General features: G+C 46.8%; 1 protein-coding gene across 5 annotated transcripts; it reads right to left on the reverse strand.

Annotated features, from left to right (window-relative positions):
* Positions 1–833: 833 nt before the first annotated feature.
* Positions 834–17,914, reverse strand: PEX5 (peroxisomal biogenesis factor 5). Of its 5 annotated transcripts, none has more exons than XM_055395652.2 (16): positions 17,827–17,914; positions 16,013–16,175; positions 15,665–15,700; positions 15,199–15,331; positions 14,645–14,776; positions 8,910–9,015; positions 8,294–8,384; positions 7,791–7,901; positions 7,444–7,536; positions 6,822–6,941; positions 4,159–4,302; positions 3,889–3,959; positions 3,300–3,512; positions 2,907–3,072; positions 2,426–2,583; positions 834–2,217 (listed from the first exon to the last, which is right to left on the reverse strand). In XM_055395652.2, exons 2-16 carry the CDS (start codon positions 16,157–16,159, stop codon positions 2,016–2,018), a joined length of 1,923 nt encoding a protein of 640 aa, XP_055251627.1. In that variant the 5' UTR covers positions 16,160–16,175; positions 17,827–17,914; the 3' UTR covers positions 834–2,015. The 5 variants fall into 5 exon arrangements, with proteins under 5 accessions (XP_055251627.1, XP_055251628.1, XP_055251626.1 ...); XM_055395653.2 differs by lacking the exon at positions 17,827–17,914 and adding an exon at positions 16,791–16,925 and having other exon boundaries at positions 6,822–6,917; XM_055395651.2 differs by lacking the exon at positions 17,827–17,914 and adding an exon at positions 16,791–16,925.
* Positions 17,915–23,182: the final 5,268 nt, after the last annotated feature.

Here is a 23,182-nt window from a genome sequence, read left to right on the forward strand (position 1 = left end):
GAGACCCAGGTGCCAGCAACAGATGCTCTCCTCCCCATTGTCTTTTTTTTTTTTTTTCCTATAAAAATATTACACACACACTAAGGAAATTTGTAAATTACAGAGAAGTATGACAAAGCCGGGCAAAACTCGCTCACAATCTTGACACATTTAACATACTGGGAATTTCTTTTCAATGCATTTTCTTGAGATAACTTGTAAAAAGTTTGCTAACCTTTCTTTCTCATTGTATTGTTAGCTTTGTCATTGGATATTGTTCCCTAAATATAACTAAATAGCTAAATAATATTTTACCGTCTCGATTACTGAACCAGTTCTCTTTTAGACATTTCAAATTCTAACATGGCCGCAGACATTTACCTGCAAATATAAATATGCATATTTTAACATTTTTCCCTAGGATGGAGACCCACCTGGATATGTCTCTAGTTTCTGATAAAACCCGGTGGAGCCAGCATTGAAATGCTGGCATCTCACTGCCCTAAGCATTGAGAAAGACTACTGATATCTTCCATGTAATAATCTGTAATAAAAAATACCAAGCAATTATATTGTACCCCGTATTTTTCTATATTTAAGTAACACAGTAAAAAATGCATGATTGCTAAGCACCTGTCTCTCCTGCTAAACCATGAGCACCATGAACACAGGGACCCTGACCATCTCATTCATGCACCTCCCATGTATTAGGTGCTGAATAATTACTGGGTAGATGCTGGGTAATCAACGTTCCAATGAGAATTTGAAAGATGAAGAGAGAAAAACTGTTGAACACCAACATCCAAACAGCAACTCCCCTCCTGCCACATCAACTGCACACCCAATAGCAGGACTCAAAGCCAAGTCAGTTTCATTTATTCTTCATACAAATATTTTACAGCTTTATTTTTTAAATCATTTACACATATTCATACAAAGAAAAATAAATTTCAGGATGGAACCTTGGGACCATGGTAGTTTAAAAAAAAAAAAATCTCTCTGGTCACTAGCTACTGAAGACAAGGCAAGCGGCTTCGTGGCCACCACAGGCATTTTTGGGGTGAGTGTGTCTCCTGGCAGAATCCATGCTCACCTTCCCCTGTGGAGGTGGTACATGGGAAGAAGGAAGGCAGAGGCTCAAGGTAATGCTGAACTCCCTCTTTGTTGGGGATCTGGCAAGGTGGCAATTTCTGAACTGGCTTTCCAGAAGAGCTGGCTCAATTCTGACTCGCAGGTGGTTCTAAGTGGAGGGGATGGGCGCACTCAGGACAGTCCTCGTCCCACCTGCTCTGTCCTCCCTCTGCAGGCCCCAGACCAGAGCCCTGGACCTGAGCCCATCTGGTCCCTTCGAGGCTCAGTCCACAACAAGCCTTCCTCCCCAATCCCCCCACCCAAACACTCTGCAGCAACTGACCCCAGCAGCCCCTGAAGACCCCTCCCGCAATGATGCCCATCACTGTGCAGCAGCAACCAGGAAACCCAAGCTGCAGCCAGGGGAGGTCCAAGGATGACAGAAGCACAAGCACCCCTAAAAACCCGGCTTCGCTGAGCCAGATCTACACTTCAATCTCACATGCCACCCTAGACACGGTTATCACAGAGGTGCTCGGTAGGACCTGCCCCACACCACTGCCTGAGGAGGCTGCGTGATTATCAATTCCTGGGAAAGGTCGGGGGAGGACAGATGTTACAAATGTGGCAGACCCATCAGAAACAGCAGCTGATGACAACAGTTACCCTCTATCTTTGGGTCCTAACCAAAAAGCAGCACCAAGAAAGAGCATGATGAGCACAGACAGGGAGCTGGACGGACAGCCCTTGAATTACCAAGGGCTTCAATGACACGGCTCCTTTTCCTACAATTATGCAGGAACTAGAATGCAGACTACCCACCCCTATGTGGAGGCGGCCCCTGAGAGGTGGTACTGCTTGTGGTCATCAGCCCGCCCCCTTGGTAGGCCCATTTGGGGAGAGGGAATCATGTCCAGAGCAGGGACCCCTCCAAGCAGACACTCGCAGGGCAGCCCATCCCACTGTCACTGGGGCAGGCCAAACATCGCCAGGAGGGTGGGCAGGTCCCGGGCATCGGCTGCCCTGTAGGCATCGCTCTGGCCTAACATGGACAAGGCCAGACGCAGGGTGCTCCAGATATTCTCTGACATGGCGCCCCCTTCACCCCGAGGGCCCCGGCTCTTCCTCTGCATGTTCAGGGCCTCCAGAAAGTGCTCCACAGCCTCCCTGTAGGGCAGAAGCATGAGAGCTGGTGAGAGGACAACCCAGGGAAGGAGGCAGGTCAGTGGGCGAGGGGAGAAAGCAAGCTGGGCCTGGTGGTCAAGTAACAGGTCAGAGGAGAAGGAGCCAGGGCCCAGGGCAGGGAGGAGTTAATTCATTCACTCACTCACTCATTCACTTGTTCACTCACTCCCTCCTCGGCAGACACTCTTACCGGTGGGCCCCAAGGTTGATACAGCTGATGCCCAGGTTGTAGCGGGACCGGATATAGCCAGGCTGGAGCTCAAGGGCCCGGCGGTATGCAGCTACTGCTTCTTCACTCTGGTTTCCATTGGCCAGGGTGGCCCCTAGCTTATTCCACAGCAAATAGTCCTAAGACAGGGATGGCCAAGGGTTAGAAACACCAGCCAGGCTCATATCCAACTCTGCCCCAACTCCCCTGGTTCCCCACTCTATTTCTTTAGCATGTTACGATCCCATTCCTGTCTCCACAGGTCATGACATAACCACTAACCCCCACAGACTCCGCCAAGCCCGGGTGAGCTTGGACTCCCGCCCTTCCCCTCCCAATTCTCCCGAGGAAACCAGAACGCAGAACTGGAAGGAAACACCCCGTGACACTGAAGGTCCCAACAAATGACTCCTCCCTGGGGCACGGAGTCAGGGCCTCTCTCCCCTCCTCCCCAGACGCTCACGTCGGGGCGGACGCTGAGCGCAGCGGTGAAGCAGTCCACCGCCTTGTCATACTCCCCGCTCAGGTTGAAGAGGACCCCCAGGCCACACTGAACGCCAGGGTCGATGGATGTCGGGTCCAGGCGCACAGCCGCCAGGAAGAGCTCTTTCACCTCAAGAAACAGGGAGCTGGGTGGGGAAGACAAAGATGCAGACGGGCAGGTGGGTGGATGCGTCTCTATTCCCAGTGCTCCCTTCACTAACCCACGATGCATCCGTCCACCTGCACCCTTCCTTCCTTCCAACCCCAAGTCTCCCATCCCCCCAGAACTGAGCGGCAATCTATCCCAACTTCCACTGTCCAGCTCCTCCCTCTCCCTGGTCACCACCCGCCACACCAGGAGCCCGCCACTCACTCGGACAATAGGGACCCCAGGATGCGCTTGCTGGAGCCCAGGCCCACCCCACCGGCCTCCTCCTCCCTGGATGCCACCAGGTGGGCATAGGCAGGCGTGTAGCGTAGCCAGTCTCGTAGGGTCTCACAGGCCTGCCGCTGCAGGGACTCATTGGTGAAGCTCACAGCCAGTGCCATCAGGGCCGTCCGGTTGTCTGGCTTTAGCTCTAGGCACCTGTTTGGACCGAGAGGGACGGGGCTGGTTTTAGCAGCGGCACCCTGCAATCCAAGCCAAGAGTTACTTGCCAACTCCCTCCATTCAGATGCAGAGGAATCCCCTACTGGTGGGTTATTAATAAAGTCACAGGTCTGAGAAAGGTGACATTTCAGCAGCTAAGGAACCAGCCAGGGTCCCCCAAATAAAACCAAAAGCTGGGGAGGGAATGGAGACAGTTATTCCCAAGTTCACTCCAAACCTTAGAGTTTCATCATGAGAAAACACTCGTTAGTGGCCAGAGAGAAGGCCAGGACCTGTCATTCCAAACGCTGCTTGCAGAGCTCCAAGACCACCTCGCCCCTCCCCACTCACGCCCCCTCTCCAGAGTACTCACTTCCGCAGCGCGCTGATGGCTAAAAGTTCTTGCTCGTTCTCTGCCTGTGTGGTCCCCAGATACTGCCAAGCCTAGAGAGAAGGTGCCGGATTTCATCACCTGGGTATTCATCGTCCCTTCCTCTGGCTCCCCACAGACTCACCATCTCACTCCCAGGCCCCCACCCCAGGCCGTCACCCAGACCCTAAGCCTTGTGCACTACCGGCCTCGGGCCCTCCCTCAAGACTGGCGGAGCCCTCTCTAATCAGCTCAGAAGGAGGAGCCGCTCACTTCCATGTGCTTGGGGTCCTGCTGCACGGCCGCCTCGAAGAGCAGCACGGCGTTGGGCAGGTCCCCCTCCTGGAGCCGCCGCAGCCCCTCCTCAAAAGGCTGGGGGTGGTCCCGCAGGGGGTTCTCCTCCTCAAAGTGGTACCCCTACAAGGAAGAGGAGCCAGGTGAGAGCCAGTCTCAGAGGGAGCGATCTCAGAGGTAGCCACCATGAAGCAGGCAACCAAGACGCGGAGAGGAAGCGGAGGGCCTCCACAAGGGATCCGGGGAAACGCTGGCAAACCCTCTGTGTCACGAAAGAGACTGTTCGCGACCACAGTGAAGTCACCCCGCGCCGGGCCCACACTGCTACCCTGCTCCCAGCAGCTGGAAAGCCTGGCAAACTGATCCACACTGCAATTAAACTTATTTTTAGGAAGTCTTTATCGGCTGCTATTTCCACATCCTTGACTCCTCAGCACTGGACAGAGCACATTTCTTCACAGGATCTGCTTAGGGTATGAGATAAGCTCTCTTTAACTATTCAAAGGGCATTTCTTGTTATCTTGCAATAGTGAGATAATATATAAAGGAAATGGTATCTGAGGCTCTGCTATTCAAATGCAACTCTCACCCAGCTCACAGAGTCCTGTGCGCACTGACAGGATAGTATGTGTTCGAGCACTTTGAAAAACTTAATTTATTCTCCAGTTTCATTCTGAAAAGTTATTAGCATTAATCTGTATCTGATAGTAAGTGAAAGCTAAATTCCAAAATCCTGAGGGCAGAAAAGGCTTCAGAGTCACATTCTGTTCTAGCGGAGGTGTTCTCATTTGAGGGGTTAGGATGCTATTGTGCTGAGTCCTGTCCCAGGGCCATCCACGCAGCAGAGAGGTGTGAGGTAAACTGGATTCCAGGTAAGCATGTGACTGTGACAAGGGAACAAAACACTCCTTTGAGGAAAGCAGGGGTCACCACCACAAAACAACACACCAGAATGAAAACAAGATGCAAAACACAGGGCAAGGCCCTTTTTGAAGGACAAACCAGAATAAAACTACGAAATAAGGACATAGATGAGGCCCTTCTTCACTATCATTGTGAAAGAGCTCAAGAACCAGAAATGCTCAAATCCTGCCAGCAAAGTTCTAAACCACTGGAAGCCATCAGATGCAAATTGTTTGTGACAGATAAAAAATAATTACAATGGCATTTTAAGAAATACAACATACAGGAGATGGACTTGGGATGTTGTTGTTGCTCAGTCACTAAGTCGTGTCCAATTCTGTGTGACCCCATGGACTGTAGCCCACCAGGCTCCTCTGTCCATGGGATTCTCCAGGCAAGAATATTGGAGTGGGCAGCCATTCCCTTCTCCAGGGATCTTCCCTATGCAGGGATCAAGCCTGGTTCTCCTGCATCGCAGGCAGATTCTTTACTGTCTGAGCCACCAGGGAAGCCCATAACAACCTACAAGATGCAAGATAAGCTTGGGATCACTGTTGCAGCCTAAAAAGTCTAATCATTAGGCCTGATCCATTGTCTGGTCTGCTCAAACTTTCATAGGTTCATACTGCAAAAACAGGATCACTACTAAGTAGAGTGTATCCCATCATAGAATTTTCTCCTTCATTTTAACAGTCTACAATAGCTGCTCAAGGTATAGCAGTCTTGCAAATTTAAGGACGACGAATAAAAAAATTTACATTCAGAGACCCATGAATTTACTTGACAGAGTCAGAGCCACATCTAGAAAAAAAAAAAAAAAACATACTACTGACATATAATTCAATAACAGCAAAAGGCAGATAAAACCTGGATTGTTCATATGTGAAAATAAAGTTTAGCTTATTTTTGTGGAACATTAATTCAAATGTTTCTAATCCTAATTTTGCAATATCCCACCCAAGGTATCAATGATGTCAAAACAGGGTTCAAGAATCTAAAAACGGGGACTTCCCTGGCAGTCCAGAGGTTGAGAGTCTGCCTCCCAGTGCAGGGGACCTGGTCGGGGAACTAAGATCCCATGTGCCCTGCAGAGTGGCCAAAAGAATAAATTAATTTTTTAAAACAATAAGTAAATAGATACTAAGAGGGCAGAGATGGCCTACTACCTAACATTTTCTACCAAAGGAGCTATCAATGTTTTTAAAATGCTTTCAACCAACCTCCAGAGCACAGCTCCTTCTTCTGTGCTCTTAACGCATCATGCTAAGAATGAAACCTCTATTTCATGAAACCTCTATTTCAGGAACTATGTCATTTATTATTGTTTTTATTATTAATTTTTATATCCTAAAAATAAAGAATACTTTCAATGATTGGAGAAGAACACGGAGTGACCCTAATAGTAAAGAACCCACATGCCAAAGCAGGAGATTTAAAAGACACAGGTTCAATCCCTGAGTTGGGAAGATCCCCTGGAGAAGGGAATGGCTACCCACTCCAGTATTCTTGCCTGGAGAATCCCATGGACAGAGGATCCTGGCAGGCTACAGTCCATGGGGCCGCAAAGAGTTGGACACCACTGAAGTGACTTAGCCTGCTAGGGAGTAATCCAGGCTTCCTTTTCATGGAAGGGGGCTCAAGAAAATGATTACTTAAATGTGGGTACCCTTCAAATTCAGGATTAAAAGAGAGACAATAAAAGAAGGAAACCCTGCAATGTGAAAACAGCCACTTTTCACCTTGTCATAGGAAGCGGATGTGAGGTCGTCATGGTCAGAGAGCCAGGGGTGGGCCTCAGCGTCACGTTTTGCCATCTCCTCCAACTCTGCCTGCAACTTGTCCCAGAAATCGACATCAGACTGTAAGGGAGGGAGGGCAAATAGGGAAGAAGGTCCATTATGACCGCCCCGCCCCGCTCTGAGTGCCACTACGATGGGCTCCCTGTGGCAGTAGCTCTTCCTTTCCCACATGTCTCAGATCACCGAAAAGTTTTCCTTTGCTGCTCTTCCCAGATGCTGTTCTCAGATCCTGACTCAGTGGTCTAGGAGGCCCAGGAACTGGTGTTTCTGACAGGCACCCACACCATCCCATGGCAAAGGAAATGGCAACCCACTCCAGTATTCCTGCCTGGAGAATTCCATGGACAGAGGAGCGTGGCAGGCTACAATCCATGTAGTCACAAAGAGTCAGACACGACTGAGTGACTATCACTCACATTCATACCCCATCCCAAGTAATTCTGACACAGATAATCCAAAACATTATGAAATACAATGTCCGTCATCTCTGATGCTGGGACGTCCACTCTCTCCACAGAAGCATTTCCTCCTGGCCTGGTCACACTTCGCCAGGTGTTCTCACCTCTATGGCCGACTTGGCTCGTTCAAACTCCATATCGAGGGCAGACGTGTTTACTGGTCTTGTGAACTGGTCAACCCAGGCTTCTGACGTGCCCTGTAACAAAGCACGCTGGTCATAGCACCACCACCGATTTTCTACCCACTAAACACCCAATGAACACCCATTAGACACCACCAACCTGGGCACTTCTGAGAAGAACATTCTCAGAATCTCTTTCCCGCCCATGAAGGACCTGGATGCTACCAAACAAGCTGGCAATAGGTTCCCTTCACCCTTTGGGACCCCTGAGCCCACGGCTGGGGGCACCAGCAGCTCCAAGGTGGGGCTGGGAGGTGATAGGAGCCTACCTGCTGCTGAATAAACTCAGCTGCCCACTGCTCTGCCTGAGCTCGGCCTGACCCTGCTCCGGACTCCAGGGACACCTGCCCCTCGCCAATCTGCCGCACGAATTTCAGGAACTGGGGCACAGAGACACACACAGGCCACTTGGGAGAGGACTTGCAGGTGTGCCCTCTCGACCATGCCCAGAGGAGCCTGCACTGACCCCTCCCCCTGAGGACCACCTCTAGCTGCAGACAAGATACGCTAAGGACCCTGACAAAAGCAGAGAGCAAAGAGAGGGGCATCTCTGGCTCTAAAGATGGGAGAAGGCACAGAAAAGACAGAAGGTTAGCAGGGAAGGAAGTGGGGACAAGAAGACTTGGGGAAGAGGCAGGGCCCTAAGTCTCTGCTCCCCACAGAGGAAGGAGTGGACCCCGGGTCCCAGCTCTTTCTCTTTAAACTAAACAGGGGTAAGGGAAGGGTTCTCCTGACTTCTCAGATGAAGCAGTGGTGGTGAGATGCGGCTCACCTCAGAGTTAGCCAGCTTGGGGTCATCCACCTTGGCCACAAAGTCACTGGCTGTGTGCTGCAGGTCCTCCTCAGGCTGGTATTCATCATACCTGGAACAGGCGAGGACGCACTAACTGTACTTGTGGGTCTGCCGCTACCTTGCCCTCGCCATTCCCCACTCCCCGCCCGAGGAAGTTGAAGAGTTCTCATCGGGGAACAAAGAGGGTGACCATACTCCTACGGATTCCACTTTACATTAAAGAAGGACCTCTGAGCAGGAGGGGCAGAGCACTAACTACGTGCTTCTACCTCTCTCTTCCCCAAACCATCTTTGGGACAGAGAGAACGAACAGACAGTAGCAGGCTCCAAATTAAGGGAAACAGGTGCGTCAGATAAAGCTATGAATTCTTGGTACAACAGTTAGGGTTCTTGATTCAATTACATTTGAGACATAAATGAACTGGGTAATAGTACAAGTGGAAGCCTTAGAGCAGGCAATGAAGGGGCTGCAAGTAGGTTTGAGGATGAGGATGGAGGAGCTTGGTGGGGCACGGGAGCACACAGGGGGTTGAGGGAGGGGACTGTCCAACGTTCGTTCCATGGGGCCCATCCAGAGAGAAGAGGCTGGACTCACCAGCGATCAGCGGCAGCCGTTCCCTCCGACTCTCCCAGCCACAGCTTCTCCTCTGACTGCTCCAGGTACTCCTCAGCCCAGCGGGCCGGGGACACGGACAAAGGATCTGCAAGGAGCAGAGAGATGGGCAGTCGGCAAGGGAGCAGGGAGGGGAGAATATGAACCAAGTCAAGGCAGAATCCCACAGACACCCCTGGTCAGAAGAAAACATTACCAAGTTTTCAATATCCAACTACTCCCCAGGGGCCTGGGGGACAAGTGTACTGAGCTGGGGACAGAGACCAAATGAGGCGGCTCAGGAGAGGGGTATGGACCAAACTCTTTTTGTTTGAAATACAAGAGCACTCACTGAGACAGCAGGTGTCGGGCCTCCGGCTTGGGGACCGGGGAGACATGGGCACTCCCACTCCGTAATCAAGCCTCTGTCTGTCCTCTGTCTATACAGTTCATGACCCCCAGGTCACAGGAGGCTCGTATTTAATCCCAACATAATGAACCACCCAGAGAATCTGAGGAGCAGGATGCATGGGTCCACTCTGCCCACTGGATCTTGTTTTTTTGAGATGTAACATACAAACATGAAAGTATGTAGAGTGAGCCAGATTTAGGTGTGCTGCTTCATTCATTTCTACCTATGAACACACTCCCAACCACAGCACGGACCATCTCCAGTTCCCTTGCGGCTTCTTGCAGGCCTCCACCACCGCTCCACCCGGGATAAACACTATTCTGACTTCCGTCACTTCAGACTGGTTTTGAGAGCTACGTTTTTCAGTCTAATTCCAGAAATTGTCTCAGAAGCTCTCATGACAAAGGTTGCACCAAGGCAATCTCAGAATAAACATAACAAATGAGGCTGCTGAACTTTTCTCAACCTGCAGGACTTTGCTCTTTACTATTGTGAGGCCAGAAATAGAGAGAGAGAGAGAGACAGATTAAAGGATTTAAAGGGCCCTAAGGACAGGGAGGCCTGGCGTGCTGTGATTCATGGGGTCACAAAGAGTCGGACACAACTGAGCGACTGAACTGAACTGAAGGAATTAGTACACGAAGTGAATGATGGGCTTGTGGTCTTCTTTCCTTCGGCTCTGCCCTCTTGCCCTTACACATGATCACCCTGTCTTTTGAAGCTCTGTCACCACTTTTAACACCAAGGAGGCAAGTTGACCTCAGTACTGATTTATAACAGAACTTTCTATTCCACTGAACGGACACTCTGTCTGAATAATTTCAACAAGCTAATCTCAACATCTGAGAAAACAATGCCAACATCTGAAAAAGAAAAAAAAAAAATCAAGACTCACAGATTATCACCTAATTATAAATAATGAGTAACTAATCAGCAATAAAATGAAAGATACGGTTGACAACTTTTCTGATCATGGACTTGGTCTCTTAATTTCAAAAGCTCCTAACATTTATATCCTGATTTCCCTCACTGGCTTTTATAGGCAACATTTCTCCTTCCTTTGCCCCAGCTAGACTGTTGGCTCAAGTCTGGAGACCTAACAAGGAAATGCCTAATATCCCTATCCTGTTCTGTTGAAGAATAACCAGTCCCTTCTCCTCAACCTCCAGTCATGCTTTCAGCTGGAGTGTTTCGCAAAAGCATATTCTGGCCACAGATACAGAGAACACCAGTTCTGTGCAATCCTCCCTTACAGGACAAGAAGTAACAGAAAAAATACAAAATGATCCAGACTACAATGGACAAGAAGTTAAGGTAAAAAAAAAAAAAAATCCCAGCAATGCATCATCATCAAAGAGCCATAATTTGGTATTTAACCATACTGACCATGAGATTCAGGATTTTCTGGCACTGGGAATCTACTCCAACAAAGGATGTAAAATAAAATAATCAAAAGAATACTACCTGGCCTTCAATGCTTTTTGAGAAAATCTTATAGAAAACCAGATCCATCTCCTTGCCTGTGAGATTGAAGGAACTAAGGCCTGCTGAGTGGGAGGGACTATCCAAAGTCAGGAGATCCTAGAGTGATACCCAGCAACCTAACCTAGATACCAGACATCTGACTCAGAGCCTCCACCTCACATCAATTCTCGGTGTGTGTTCATTTCATCTAGAAACATGAACGTGAACTCAACAGTCAAAAACTCAGAATTGCCTACCTCTACCGATGGAAGTTTCCACATCTGCTAAATAACACAGTGGTCCAGAGGCAGGTTCTAGGGCCTTCCCGAGTGGGCCATTAAGAATCCGCCTTCCAACGCAGGAGACACAGGTTTGATCCCTGATTCGGGAAACAAAGATCCCACACTCTGCACGGCAACTAAGCCCACATGCCACAACTACAGACCCCGCCCTCTGGAGCCCTCTTGATACGACCAGAGAGAAGCCTGTGTGCCGCAACTAAGACCTGACACAGCCAAATTAATTCATTAAATTAAAAAAATAAAAAGAAAGAAAGAAGGCAGGTTCTAGGGTCAGCCTACCTGCACTCAGATCCCAACTCTATCACTGATTCACTGTGCATCTCCTGCCCCACGACTCCCTCCCCACGAATCAGTCAACCCCCTAAGTTTCTAAGTCCTTATCTGTGAAACAGAGATAATAATAGCTTCCTCACCAGGATTCTTGTGAAGACCAGATGGGATAATGCCAGGGTAAAGCACAGAGTAACAAGTATCAGCTACTATCATCATTCCTGTCTGCTCAAGGCAAAGACACACAAAAGTGGAAACATCATAATGAGATTGTTATTCCTTTTATTCCACAGCCTTTCTGCTGCCATCAAGGGGAGATCTATCGCCAATCACCATCTGCTAATTCTGGCCACCAGTCTTCCTATGAAAGGGCAGGTTTATCTCTCATGACTCTCACGTAAACCCCACACACCATGTTACCTGAGGCAGTCTAAACTCAAAACCCCTTAAAGATGTTTCTCTTCTCCAGAGCTGAGCAGTCACAAGATGGATAGTTATTTGGCCCAGAAGATTGTCAATAAGGGGGGAAGGTTGGAGTTCCATCAGGAAATACGTCAGACTAAAAAATGAGCTTCATGTGGTAATGGAATAATTCTGAACCTTGATCCTGCAGTGATAGTTACACAAATCTGCATGTGATAAAACTACATGAAACTATAAACACACATATAAAAGTACGTAAAACTGGTGAAATCTAATGAGATACATGGATCATGGCAATTTTCTGATTTTGATACTGTACATAACAAACAAATGCAAAATATGACCAATGGCGAAAACAGAGGGAAAGACAAACAGAAACTTTCTGTACATGTTTTTTGCCACTTCCATAGGAACTATATTTCCAAATACAACATTAAAACAAGAAAAAACGGTTTCCTTTTAAACTAGATTCTGGAATCCTTACAATGGGGACTTAAAAATAATAAAGATTTAAAGAATATAACCTTCTCTCAACTTGAAGTCTACTTATCCACAAAGAAACAGGCTATGTCACTACTCTGAAAATATCAGCCATAAATGCTATGAGGTTAGTGTCCAGGGATTCCACGTACATGGAGTCAACCAATTACAGATGGAAAATATTCAGAAGGAGTGGGGCAGGGGAATTACAAAAAGTCCCAAAAAGTAAAACGTGAGTTTGTCCCATGCTGGCGACTATTTACAAAGCATTGGCACTGTATTAGATATTACAATTAATCCAAAGATTTAAAGCATATGGGAGGTTAGGTTCTATGCAAATATAATGCAATTTTATACAAAGGACTTGCGCATCCACAGCGGTCCTGAAACCAAACCTCTGCAGATACCACAAAGGACTGTACTAGGAAGTCAGTTCCCTCTAGTTCTTTCTGCCAGATCTCAACTCTTTCACTCAATAAATCCTGAAGGGCCACTACATACAAAGCAATATATTACTGCAACAGGGCATTTACATAGATTTACATAGATAGATCCCACATAGCTCAACTTTCCTTTCCAGTTTTCCACATCCTTGCCTCCAGGAAACAAGAGGAGGAAGAGAGAGATCTCCCAAAGAGAATTTAACACGTAAGACAGGTCCAACACATTTTTCTAAAGTAGTTCTTCATTTACAGGATAAGGAAGATTTCAATGGCTCCGAGCACTTGAGTAATTGTAATAACAAAAATCTCATCAATAATAACAAAAAACTCATCCTGAGTTATCAAAAATGACTGATGCTCATGAGTTATAACAGAAGTATCTCTGTAATAAGAGAGGGCACTTAAAGCTAAGGTTTGTACAAAAAGGCGAGTACTAGCCGGGTAGAGGGAACTTTGTGGTGAAAGCTCAGATTTTCCAGTTGGGGCAATTCCAAAGAAGATTCTCAATGATAGTGTAATGGTTCTAAGTACAGAGTCTGGAGTCAGACATAAGTGTGAATATCATCTCTGTTACTGAATGATTTCAGACAAAATATTAACCTTTTCAAAACTCAATTTCTGTGTCTATAAAATGCAGGCGGAGTATCTACCTTGTGTGTCACTGTGAAGCTCAACTGGCTTTGAGAATATAAAGTTCCCAGAAACCAAGAACACCCACCGTTCTTCCTTAAACTCCAATTTAAAAGAGGGAAGGGAGTCGTGATAAAAGAAACCAGCAGTTTTATTTTATTTTAGTTGCTAGATTTTGGGGGTTTTCTCCTATGCGTAGAGGAAGGCCTATCTTTAGGAGAATAAAAATGATTGGGGGCGGGAGGTACCCATTAGGTCATTAATCGTGTCATGAAAATTCAGTAACTATGATGACAGGAGGACCCTGAGAGGCCAGAATCTTTGTGACTTTCTCCCTTTTTCTCTCTTGCTATTCTTAATTTCTTAAATGGAAATAGCCAAACAGTGCTCACTTTGAGAGCAATCAGGAAGAGCAAAGCTCTGAAGAGAAGACCCTTGCTCAGGCCTGTCATCAGACAGGCTGAGGAGAGAAGAAGCAGTCCCACAGGGTGTGATGACCTCGGACAACTCAAAGATGGAAAATTAGGCTAGGACCCTGAAGAGCTCAAGATGCAGGCCTGGCAGTACAGCATAATGGGTAAGCCCACCAATTCTGGAATCATTCAAACTCAGAGTCAAATTCCAACTCCACCACTTACAAAGCCGTGATTCCTTGGGCAAATTACTTAATCCCTCAGCCTCAGTTTTCTTACCTATATACTAAGAATAAAATCGTTAACAACCTTAAGGGTTTTCAGGGAGATTAAATGGACAATGCATTTAAAGCACTAAAACAAAGCCTAGCTCATGGCAAAGTAAACATTAGCTAATATTATTAATTTTTATTATCATCACCAAGACCATACACTTCAGGCCTCTGAACTCTACAATCCCACTTTCCAAGCCTCCAAACTCGTTCTCAGGATGACTTAATGCCAAAATACCCAGGGATGCCGTGAACAGCTCTTTCTTCCTAGGCAACACTGCCACCCATTCAATCCGAGGATCCTCTCCACCAAACTACAATAATAAAGTTCCAGGTAACAAAAAAGAAAACCTAACTCCTCGTGTTCTCTCTTTCCTCACAGTCTCTTAACCAGTTCAAACCCACTCCTCTGCATAATATAAGTTTCAATTCCCTATTACCATCTAAGAGAAATCTGGTTCAGTGTGCTATAGAAGAGTCAAGAGTTCAGGAAGGTCATAAGCAGCTGAAATCACTCTGTATCTTAAAATGAATGAGGGTTAAAAAAAAAAAAAAAACATGAATGAGGATAACAGTGTAGAACACTGCATCATAGGAACCATTTTAGATTTTCCCATGACAAGCCTCACCTGTAACTTCAGAGATGAACTCTTGGGACCAGTCAGTCTCATTATACTCCTGAGTGACATCCACAGCATCTCCAGCTGCGAGAAACTCCTGGGCCCAGTTCTCGGACAAGGCCAAGTCTGCCACACCAGGAGCTTCAAAGAAAGACAGAGAGAGAACTGAGGAAAATACACATCATTCCATCAGGCCTCAGGAACCCTGTTGCTCTTGTTTAGTCTCTAAGTCATGTCCGACTCTTTGCAACCCCATGGACTGTAGCCCACCAGGTTTCTCTGTCCATGGGAGTCTCCAGGCAAGAATATTGGAGTAGGTTGCCATTTCCTCCTCCAGGGGATCTTCCAGATCCAGGAATCAAACCTGCGACTCCTGCATTGGCAGGCACATTCTTTACCGTCTGAGCCACCAGGGAAGCCCTGAGTACACGTGAAAACACTCTATCTGTCTCCTTCTGTAACTCAGTTCCCCAATATCAGCGGCTTCCAAATACAAAACCCCCTTGTCCCCATCTGCACAGAAAACGGTGATTCCCCTCCCTAACACCAGACTCTGGACCCACCTCTCTGGGGTGCCTGGCGAAAGTTTGACTGTTCAATCTCCTGCATCTCGGCCAGGAGGTCATCCATCTTGAAGGTCTGAGGGGCACGGGACACGAGAGGTGCATTCTGGTCCTGGAGGAACTCAGCCACCAACTGTCAGAAGAGAGATGGTAAAGCCAACCCAGCAAGAAACAGGGGCCCACCCCATGAGGGACACAAACATCAAACACAAGGAAAGGGAAACACAGAACCCATAGATTCTGAAACGCTCAAAGAACCCGTAAAACGACAAAATTCTGTAAAGCAATTACCCTTCAATTAAAAAACAAATAAGTTTTAAAAAAAAAGAATAAACTAAAACAAGATAGCTGAGGCAACTCTCATGGGATCAGGGAAGTCTGCAGACTGAAATACGCGTGAGCCAAATTTAAAGTAAAAACACAGTGAGCAAACAAAAAATGAGACAGGAAAGACTGGTATGTTTACCTCATCTTCAGAGGCTACCCCCAAAGGCTTAGAGACCTAAGACAAAAGAAAGGGTGATGATATGGTACAGCAGAAGATCACAGACCCATAACTCAGCCCTGGGTAAAAATTCCAGCTCTTCCATTCACATGACCTTGGGCAAGTGACAAAACTTCTCTGAGCCTCAGTTTCTTCATCTATAAAATGGTTGCCTTCCTCTATACAAAGTTCAATGCCTAATACAGTAACGCTGACTCTGCAGTAACTGCTATTATTTGAAACACAATAAAGCAAGCAGTTATCCCAAAGTGTGCATCTGGACCCTCCATCCCAGGTCCCCACTAGGGTTTCCACCTCAAGAGCACTCACCGCCTCCGAGGCTGGGGCTCCTGGAGGCCAGGGGCCGGGCCTCAAGCCCTCCTGTCGAAGGGCCTTGTCCTGGGTGAAGTGCCCGGCCAGCTTCATGAGCGGGTTGGCACCCCCACATTCCGCCTCCACCAGCTCCCGCATTGCCATGGTGACCGCCGGCTCTCTGATGGGCAGAGGTTTGGAACTGAGGTCCAAGAGCCAAACCCTTTTCCCCAACCCACAACTCTGCCCGGATCTGAGGGAGGCGGGCAGACGTCTGTCCCAGGTGATTGGCCGCGGGCCACTGCGCCTTCTCGGCTTGCCCCCACCTCTGCCAGGAGGGTGGGGGCCGGTGCCCTCCTGCCGCCCCCCTCAAAGGCTACCGCGCTCCGCCGGGGCCTCTCCGGCGGCCTCCACGACTGCGATCTCAGGCAGCGGGACGGACAGCGACCGACCCCCACAGACGGGCCTGGACCCCAAGGAACCCAGGGTTCCGCAGCTGAGCTGTACGCGGACACCGGCCGGGCAAGGAAGAGGGGGCACGCCGCGGGGCCGTCAGTACGGGCCCCCACACCCCTGTCGCCGGCGAGCACCGCGGGGGGCCATTCCCGCCCCCCGAGACACCTGGGCCCCTCCCCCTGTTCGGCCGGTCCTGGCCCACCCTTCCCGCGCTCCTAGCACCCCATCTCTCCCGCCCCGGTAGCAGCGCAAGCCCCGCCCCCGCGCCCCGCGAGGACACCGCAAGGGCCGGGGGGAGACCAGGAAGGTGTCCTCGCGGCCCTCGGGGCCCAGAGCTCACCGCCGCGCGCGGAGCCGCACGATCAGGCCCGGCACCTGGTGCTGGCCGGAGGGGACGGGAGCGGAGGGGGCGGGGAGCCAGGGGCGGGGCTCGGGCTTAAAGGGGCAGTGACAGTCCCGGCCGCCGCTGCCCTGCGGAAGCTGTTGGAGAGGGCGGGGCTTTAAGTATGAGGCGCAGCGTAATGGGCGGGGTCATGGGCTTAAAGGGGAAGAGAGCCTTAAAGGGGAAGTCTTGGAGCATCGACTAGGCGAGCGTTCGAAAAGATCGTGGACGCTAGGACTTATTTGATGGAAATCTCAAATAAGAATGGAGCTAGGAGGGCTTTCTGGGTTTTGTGGGAAAACCAGGCACGCGGATCGTGGGCTCAGATCGTTCTGCCTCTTCCCGGGGGGCGCACTGTGACCCCGGAATGTTCCCTCCCTTTCTGGGTCTCGGTTTTAGAGAAAGGCCCTAAATGCGGCTGCTGCTGCTGCTGCTGCTGCTAAGTCACTTCAGTCGTGTCCGACTCTGTGTGACCCCATAGACGGAAGCCCACCAGGCTCTCCTGTCCCTGGGATTCTCCAGGCAAGAACACTGGAGTGGGCTGCCATTTAGTGGAGGTCAAATCCGGGGACTTCCCCAGCCTTCCAGGCCTCCCTGCTTCCAAACTGCCCCTAGTAGGACAGCGTCACAGTTTCCATGGTAACAGAGGCCTGCCCCCGAATCCCTCAGCCACATCTGCGTATAGGGGAAAATAGTACAAAATGACAACAAATTCCGGTGACTAAAATAGGGTTCAACACATCCTGAGACTTCAAGCTGGTAACCTACAGGGAAGGTGCACAGTGAGTCACTTCTCTCTCCTCCTTCCTCCGTTGCCACCTGTCAAGGTCACCGTGGTGACCCTATTCCCACGGCCCCAGACTGGGAAAGCACAACTATCGATGCAAGAAACGATTTTTAATCACAGACTAAGCCTCAGGTCCCACCATCTGCCACAAAATTGACTCTGGTGTCAAACCTCAAGGACAGTGGAAGACAAACCCTGAAATCTCACCGGCCTCCAAGTCCCAGGGTGTCCTGACGTCATGAAGAAGGGCAGGAGGTGCGCAGGGCTGTGGGCAGTTGAGCAAGGACAAGTTTGTGCCAAAAGGAAAAAAAAAAAAAAGAGTACCATCCCAGCCTAGGGTGCAGGAGAGGAAGGTTATCAGCAGGTGGCGCCCTGGGCCACGCTTGCTTCCTGGCTGTGCAGTAGAATTCAAAGGTGGAAGCCCCACAGGACCTTAAGGGCAAGGCTGTGAAAACATGTCCCTGATGATAAACAGAATGGCAGGGAAAATCTGAGACTGCAAAATTTCTCCTTTTCCTTAGCTTTTTACCAGAGATCCCAACCCTTGCCTGTACTCTGTTCTCAGGCTGCCACTGTAAAGCAAATACCTGTACCTAAATAAACTAAACCATGCCAAGGAGGAAGGGATGCCCCTTTGGAAAGTGCATACTTTAAAAAGAGGATCCCTCAGGAATTAGTAGCATTGTAAATCAACTATACTTCAATGCTGCTATTGTTGTTTAGTCACTAAGTCATGTCTGATTCTGCGACCCCATGGACTGCAGCCCTCCAGGCTCCTCTGTCCACAGGATTTCCCAGGCAAGAATACTGGAGTGGGTTGCCATTTCCTTCTCCAGGGGATCTTCATGACCCAGGGATCAAACCCATGTCTCCTGCATTGGCAGGTGGATTCTTTACCACTGAGCCACCAAGGAAGGCCATCATACTTGAATAAAAATAAATAAGAAAAAAAAAAAAGAGGATCCCTGGACAGAACAATGTTTAACTGAAAACACATTGATACAGTAGAATGTCAGAAAATCAAGGCAACCAGATGCCAGTACCATTCAATAGCACACACATAACCTTCAGCTCTGCTAGGCATTTAGTAACTGATTAGCTTGGCAACCCACTCCAGTATTCTTGCCTGGAGAATCCCAGGGACGGGGGAGCCTGATGGGCTGCTGTCTATGGGGTTGCACAGAGTCGGACACAACTGAAGCGACTTAGCAGCAGCAGCAGCAGCAATAACTCACTATGTATGCCACTTTCAGGAGAATGGTAACAATGATAATTACTGATGTTTACTGAATTCTTACTAAAATCCAGGCATCCCACTAAACATTTTATGTACATTAACACTTCTAATCTGCCTAATACCCCTATGAAGCAAGAACTGTGGTCTCACTTCACAAATAAGACTTGGCCAAAAACACACAGCTAAATTTTCTCCAATTTTTAAACAATTACATTGTATTTACTATGCAACAGGCATTATTCTGAAGCATTTTTCAAATACTGATTATTTATTTAATTCTCATGATAATAACTATTATCATCCCCATTTTACGGATGAGGAAATGGAGGCACAGAGAAGTTAGGTGACATGCCAAGCTTGTACTAGTAAGTAGCAAAGCTGTGGTTTGAACCTCCACCAGGGTCATCAAAGTTTATCTGTAAAGGGCCAAGCAGAAAATATGTTTGTCTTGGCAGGTATATGTCTTTGTCACAACCATTCAGCTCTTCAGTTGTAGCATAAAAGCAGTCATTGACGATACATAAAGGAATGGCTATGGATGGTGACAACCATGAAATTAAAAGACTATTGTTTCTTGGCAAACCCAGACAGTGTATTAAAAAGCCAAGACATCACTTTGCTGACAAAGGTCCATATAGTCTTTCCAGTAGTCATGTACAGGTATGAGAGCTGGACCATAATAAAGGCAGAGAACCAAAGAATTGATGCTTTTGAACTGTGGTGTTGGAGAAGACTCTTGAGAGTCCCTTGAACAGCGGGAAGATCAAACCAGTCAATCTTAAAGGAAATCAACCCTGAATACTCTTTGGTAGGACTGATGCTGAAACTGAAGCTCCAATACTTTGGCCACCTGCCGCAAACAGCCAACTCATTGGAAAAGACCCTGATACTGGGAAAGATTGAGGGCAGAAGGAGAAGAGGGCAACAGAGGATGAGATAGTTGGATGACATCACCAATTCAATGGACATGAACTTGGGCAAACTCTGGGAGATGGTGAGGGACAGGGAGGCCTGGAGTGCTGCAGTTCATGGGGCGGCAAAGAGTTGGACATGACTTGGCAACTGAACAACAATGACTATAACCCCATAAAATTTGTTATGGACACTGAAGTTTGAGTTTTATATTATTTTTTAATGTCACAAGATATTAGTCTTCTTTTGATTTTTCTCAACCATTTAAATGTCAAATCCATTCTTAGCTTACAGACTGTACAGAAACAGACAATAGGACATAGTTTAATGATCCCTGACCTACAAACCTGCTCCCAGAATCCCTGCTATTAAGCATTATGTTAGACTTACCCTTTGGAAAAAAATTCAATTATTTCTTTAAATATTTTAAATTACATGGCACTTAAATACATATTTTAAAGCACTTTTTACATTTTTTAATTTAATTTTGGCTGTTCTGAGTCTTTGTTGCTGCTCACAGGCTTTCTCCAATTTCAGCAAGTGGGAGCTACTCTCTAGCTGTGTTGCATGGGCCTCTCTGCAGTGGCTTCTCTTGTTGAGGAGTACAGGCTCTAGGGTGTGAAGGCTTCAGTAGTCGTGCCACATAGGGCAAGTTGCCCCGAGGCATAAGAAATCTTCCTGGACCAGGTATCAAAACCATGTCCCTTGCATTAGCAGTTAGATTCTTAACTACCAAGCAAGTCCCTTTTAAGCACTTTATATGCCTGACAGCTCACACAACCCTATAGGCAAAATTTCTAAACCCATAGTCAACCTTGTAAGTCTAATAGATCACACATAAACATTTTTCAAATCATCTTAGTCCTCTTAAAATCTCAAGTCTAAAACTTTACTTCTTTAAATATCCTACCTTCAGTTCAGTTCAGATACATCTTATATGTGATTCAAACAAAAGCTTTGGATGTGTTTTTATTATAGATTTTTGATCTCTTGTATTAGATAAAGAAATTTATTTTCTATACCTAGTTTGTTAGAGATTTTTTACCACAAATGAGTATTGAAATTTATCAAATGCTTTCTCTGTATCTTTTGAGATGTTTCTCCTATAATCTATAGGTGTTTCTCCTATAATTTATGTGGTAAATTATCTTGGCTATTTTTGGTTCTATTTATTTGTGATGAGCCAAACTTACATTTCTGGGATAAGTATATACTATGCTTTTTTTAAAAATTCATTGTTAAATCTGTCAAAATTTTGTTGTGATTTTTTTAATCTATGTTTATGAGTGAGACTGACCTATGATTTTTTTCTATACAGTCTTTGATTTTGATTCTAAGTTACATTCATCCTTTGGAAGAATACTCCTTTCTTTTCATTTATCTGGAAAACATTCTGGACATTTAGAATAATCTGTTTCTTGAACATTTAGTAAAACTTCTCTGTAATAAAAAATAAATAAATAAATAAAACTTTACTTCCCACATTGAAGGTTAATACATTAGACTCTCTTAAACATCAAACACTTAAATTTATAATACATACATACATCTGGAAAGCAAATTTACTGGCTCGGGTAGGTAAAAATTACTGGGTTAAATTTTAACCACTGTACAGGTACTTAAAGATCAGAGATCTGAGACCAAGACAAAACTTCAGTTCCATTCAATCAGTTAAGTTCAGTCACTCAGTCATGTCCAAATCTTTACAACCCCATGGACTGCAGCATGCCAGGTCTCCCTGTCCATCACCAAATCCAGAGTTTGCTTAAACTCATGTCCATTGAGTCGGTGATTCCATCCAACGATTTCATCCTCTGCCATGCAGGGCCATCCAATATGGACAAATCATGGTGGAGAGGTCTGACAGAATGTGGTCCACTGGAGAAGGGAATGGCAAACCACTTCAGTATTCTTGCCTTGAGAAACCAATGAACAGTATGAAAAGGCAAAAAGATAGGTCACTGAAAGATGAACTCCCCAGGTCGGTAGGTGTCCAATATGCTACTGGAGATCAGTGGAAAAACAAATCCAGAAAGAATGAAGAGACGGAGCCAAAGGAAAACCAACACCCAGTTGTGGATGTGACTGGTGATGGAAGCAAGGTCCAATGCTGTAAAGAGCAATATTGCAGAGGAACCTGGAATATTAGATCCATGAATCAAGGCAAATTGGAAGTGGTCAAACAGGAGATGGCAAGAGACATTCTAGGAATCAGTGAACTAAAATGGACTGGAATGGGTGAATTTAACTCAGATGGCATTATATCTACTACTGTGGTCAAGAATCCCTTACAGAAATGGAGTAGCCATCATAGCAAACAAGAGTCCAAAATGCAGTACTTGGATGCAGTCTCAAAAATGACAGAATGATCTCTGTTCATTTTCAAGGCAAACCATTCAATAGCATGGTAATCCAAGTCTATGCCCCAACCAGTAATGCTGAAGAAGCTGAAGTTGAATGTTTCTATGAAGACCTACAAGACCTTCTAGAATTAACACCCAAAAAAGATGTCCTCTGCATTACAGGGGACTGGAATTCAAAAGTAAGAAGTCAAGAAACACCTGCAGTAACAGGCAAATTTGGCCTTGGAGTACAGAATAAAGCAGGGCAAACGCTAATAGAGTTCCACCAAGAGAACACACTGCTCATAGCAAACACCCTCTTCCAACAACACAAGAAAAAACTCTACACATGGACATCACCAGATGGCCAACACCGAAATCAGACTGATTATATTCTTTGCAGCCAAAGATGGAAGAAGCTCTATACAGTTAGCAAAAACAAGCCCAGGACCTGACTGTGGCTCAGATCATGAACTCCTTATTGCCAAACTCAGACTTAAATTGAAGAAAGTAGGGAAAATCACTAGATCATTCAGATATGCCCTAAATTAAGTCGCTAAAAATTATACAGTGGAAATGAAAAATAGATTTAAGGGACTAGATCTTATAGAGTGCATGATGAACTATGGACGGAGGTTCATGATATTGTACAGGAGACAGGGAGCAAGACCATCCCCCAAAAAAAGAAATGCAAAAAAGCAAAATGGCTGTCTGAGGAGGCCTTACAAATAGCTGAGAAAAGAAGAGAAGTGAAAAGCAAAGGAGAAAAGGAAAGATATACCCATTTGAATGCAGAGTTCCCAAGGATAACAAGGAGAGATAAAAAAGCCTTCCTCAGTGATCAGTGCAAAGAAATAGAGGAAAACAATGGAATGGGAAACACTAGAGATCTCTTCAAGAAAATCAGAGCTACCAAGGGAACATTTCATGCAAAAATGGGGTCAATAAAGGACAGAAATGGTATGGACCTAACAGAAGCAGAAGATATTAAGAAGAGGTGGCAAGAATACACCGAAGAATTGTACAGAAAAGATCTTCATGACCCAGATAATCATGATGGTGTGATCACTCA

Source organism: Moschus berezovskii, chromosome 6 (assembly GCF_049115385.1).
Source record: "Moschus berezovskii isolate FMDL1 chromosome 6, NW_MosBer_1.0, whole genome shotgun sequence".
NCBI lineage: Eukaryota > Metazoa > Chordata > Mammalia > Artiodactyla > Moschidae > Moschus > Moschus berezovskii.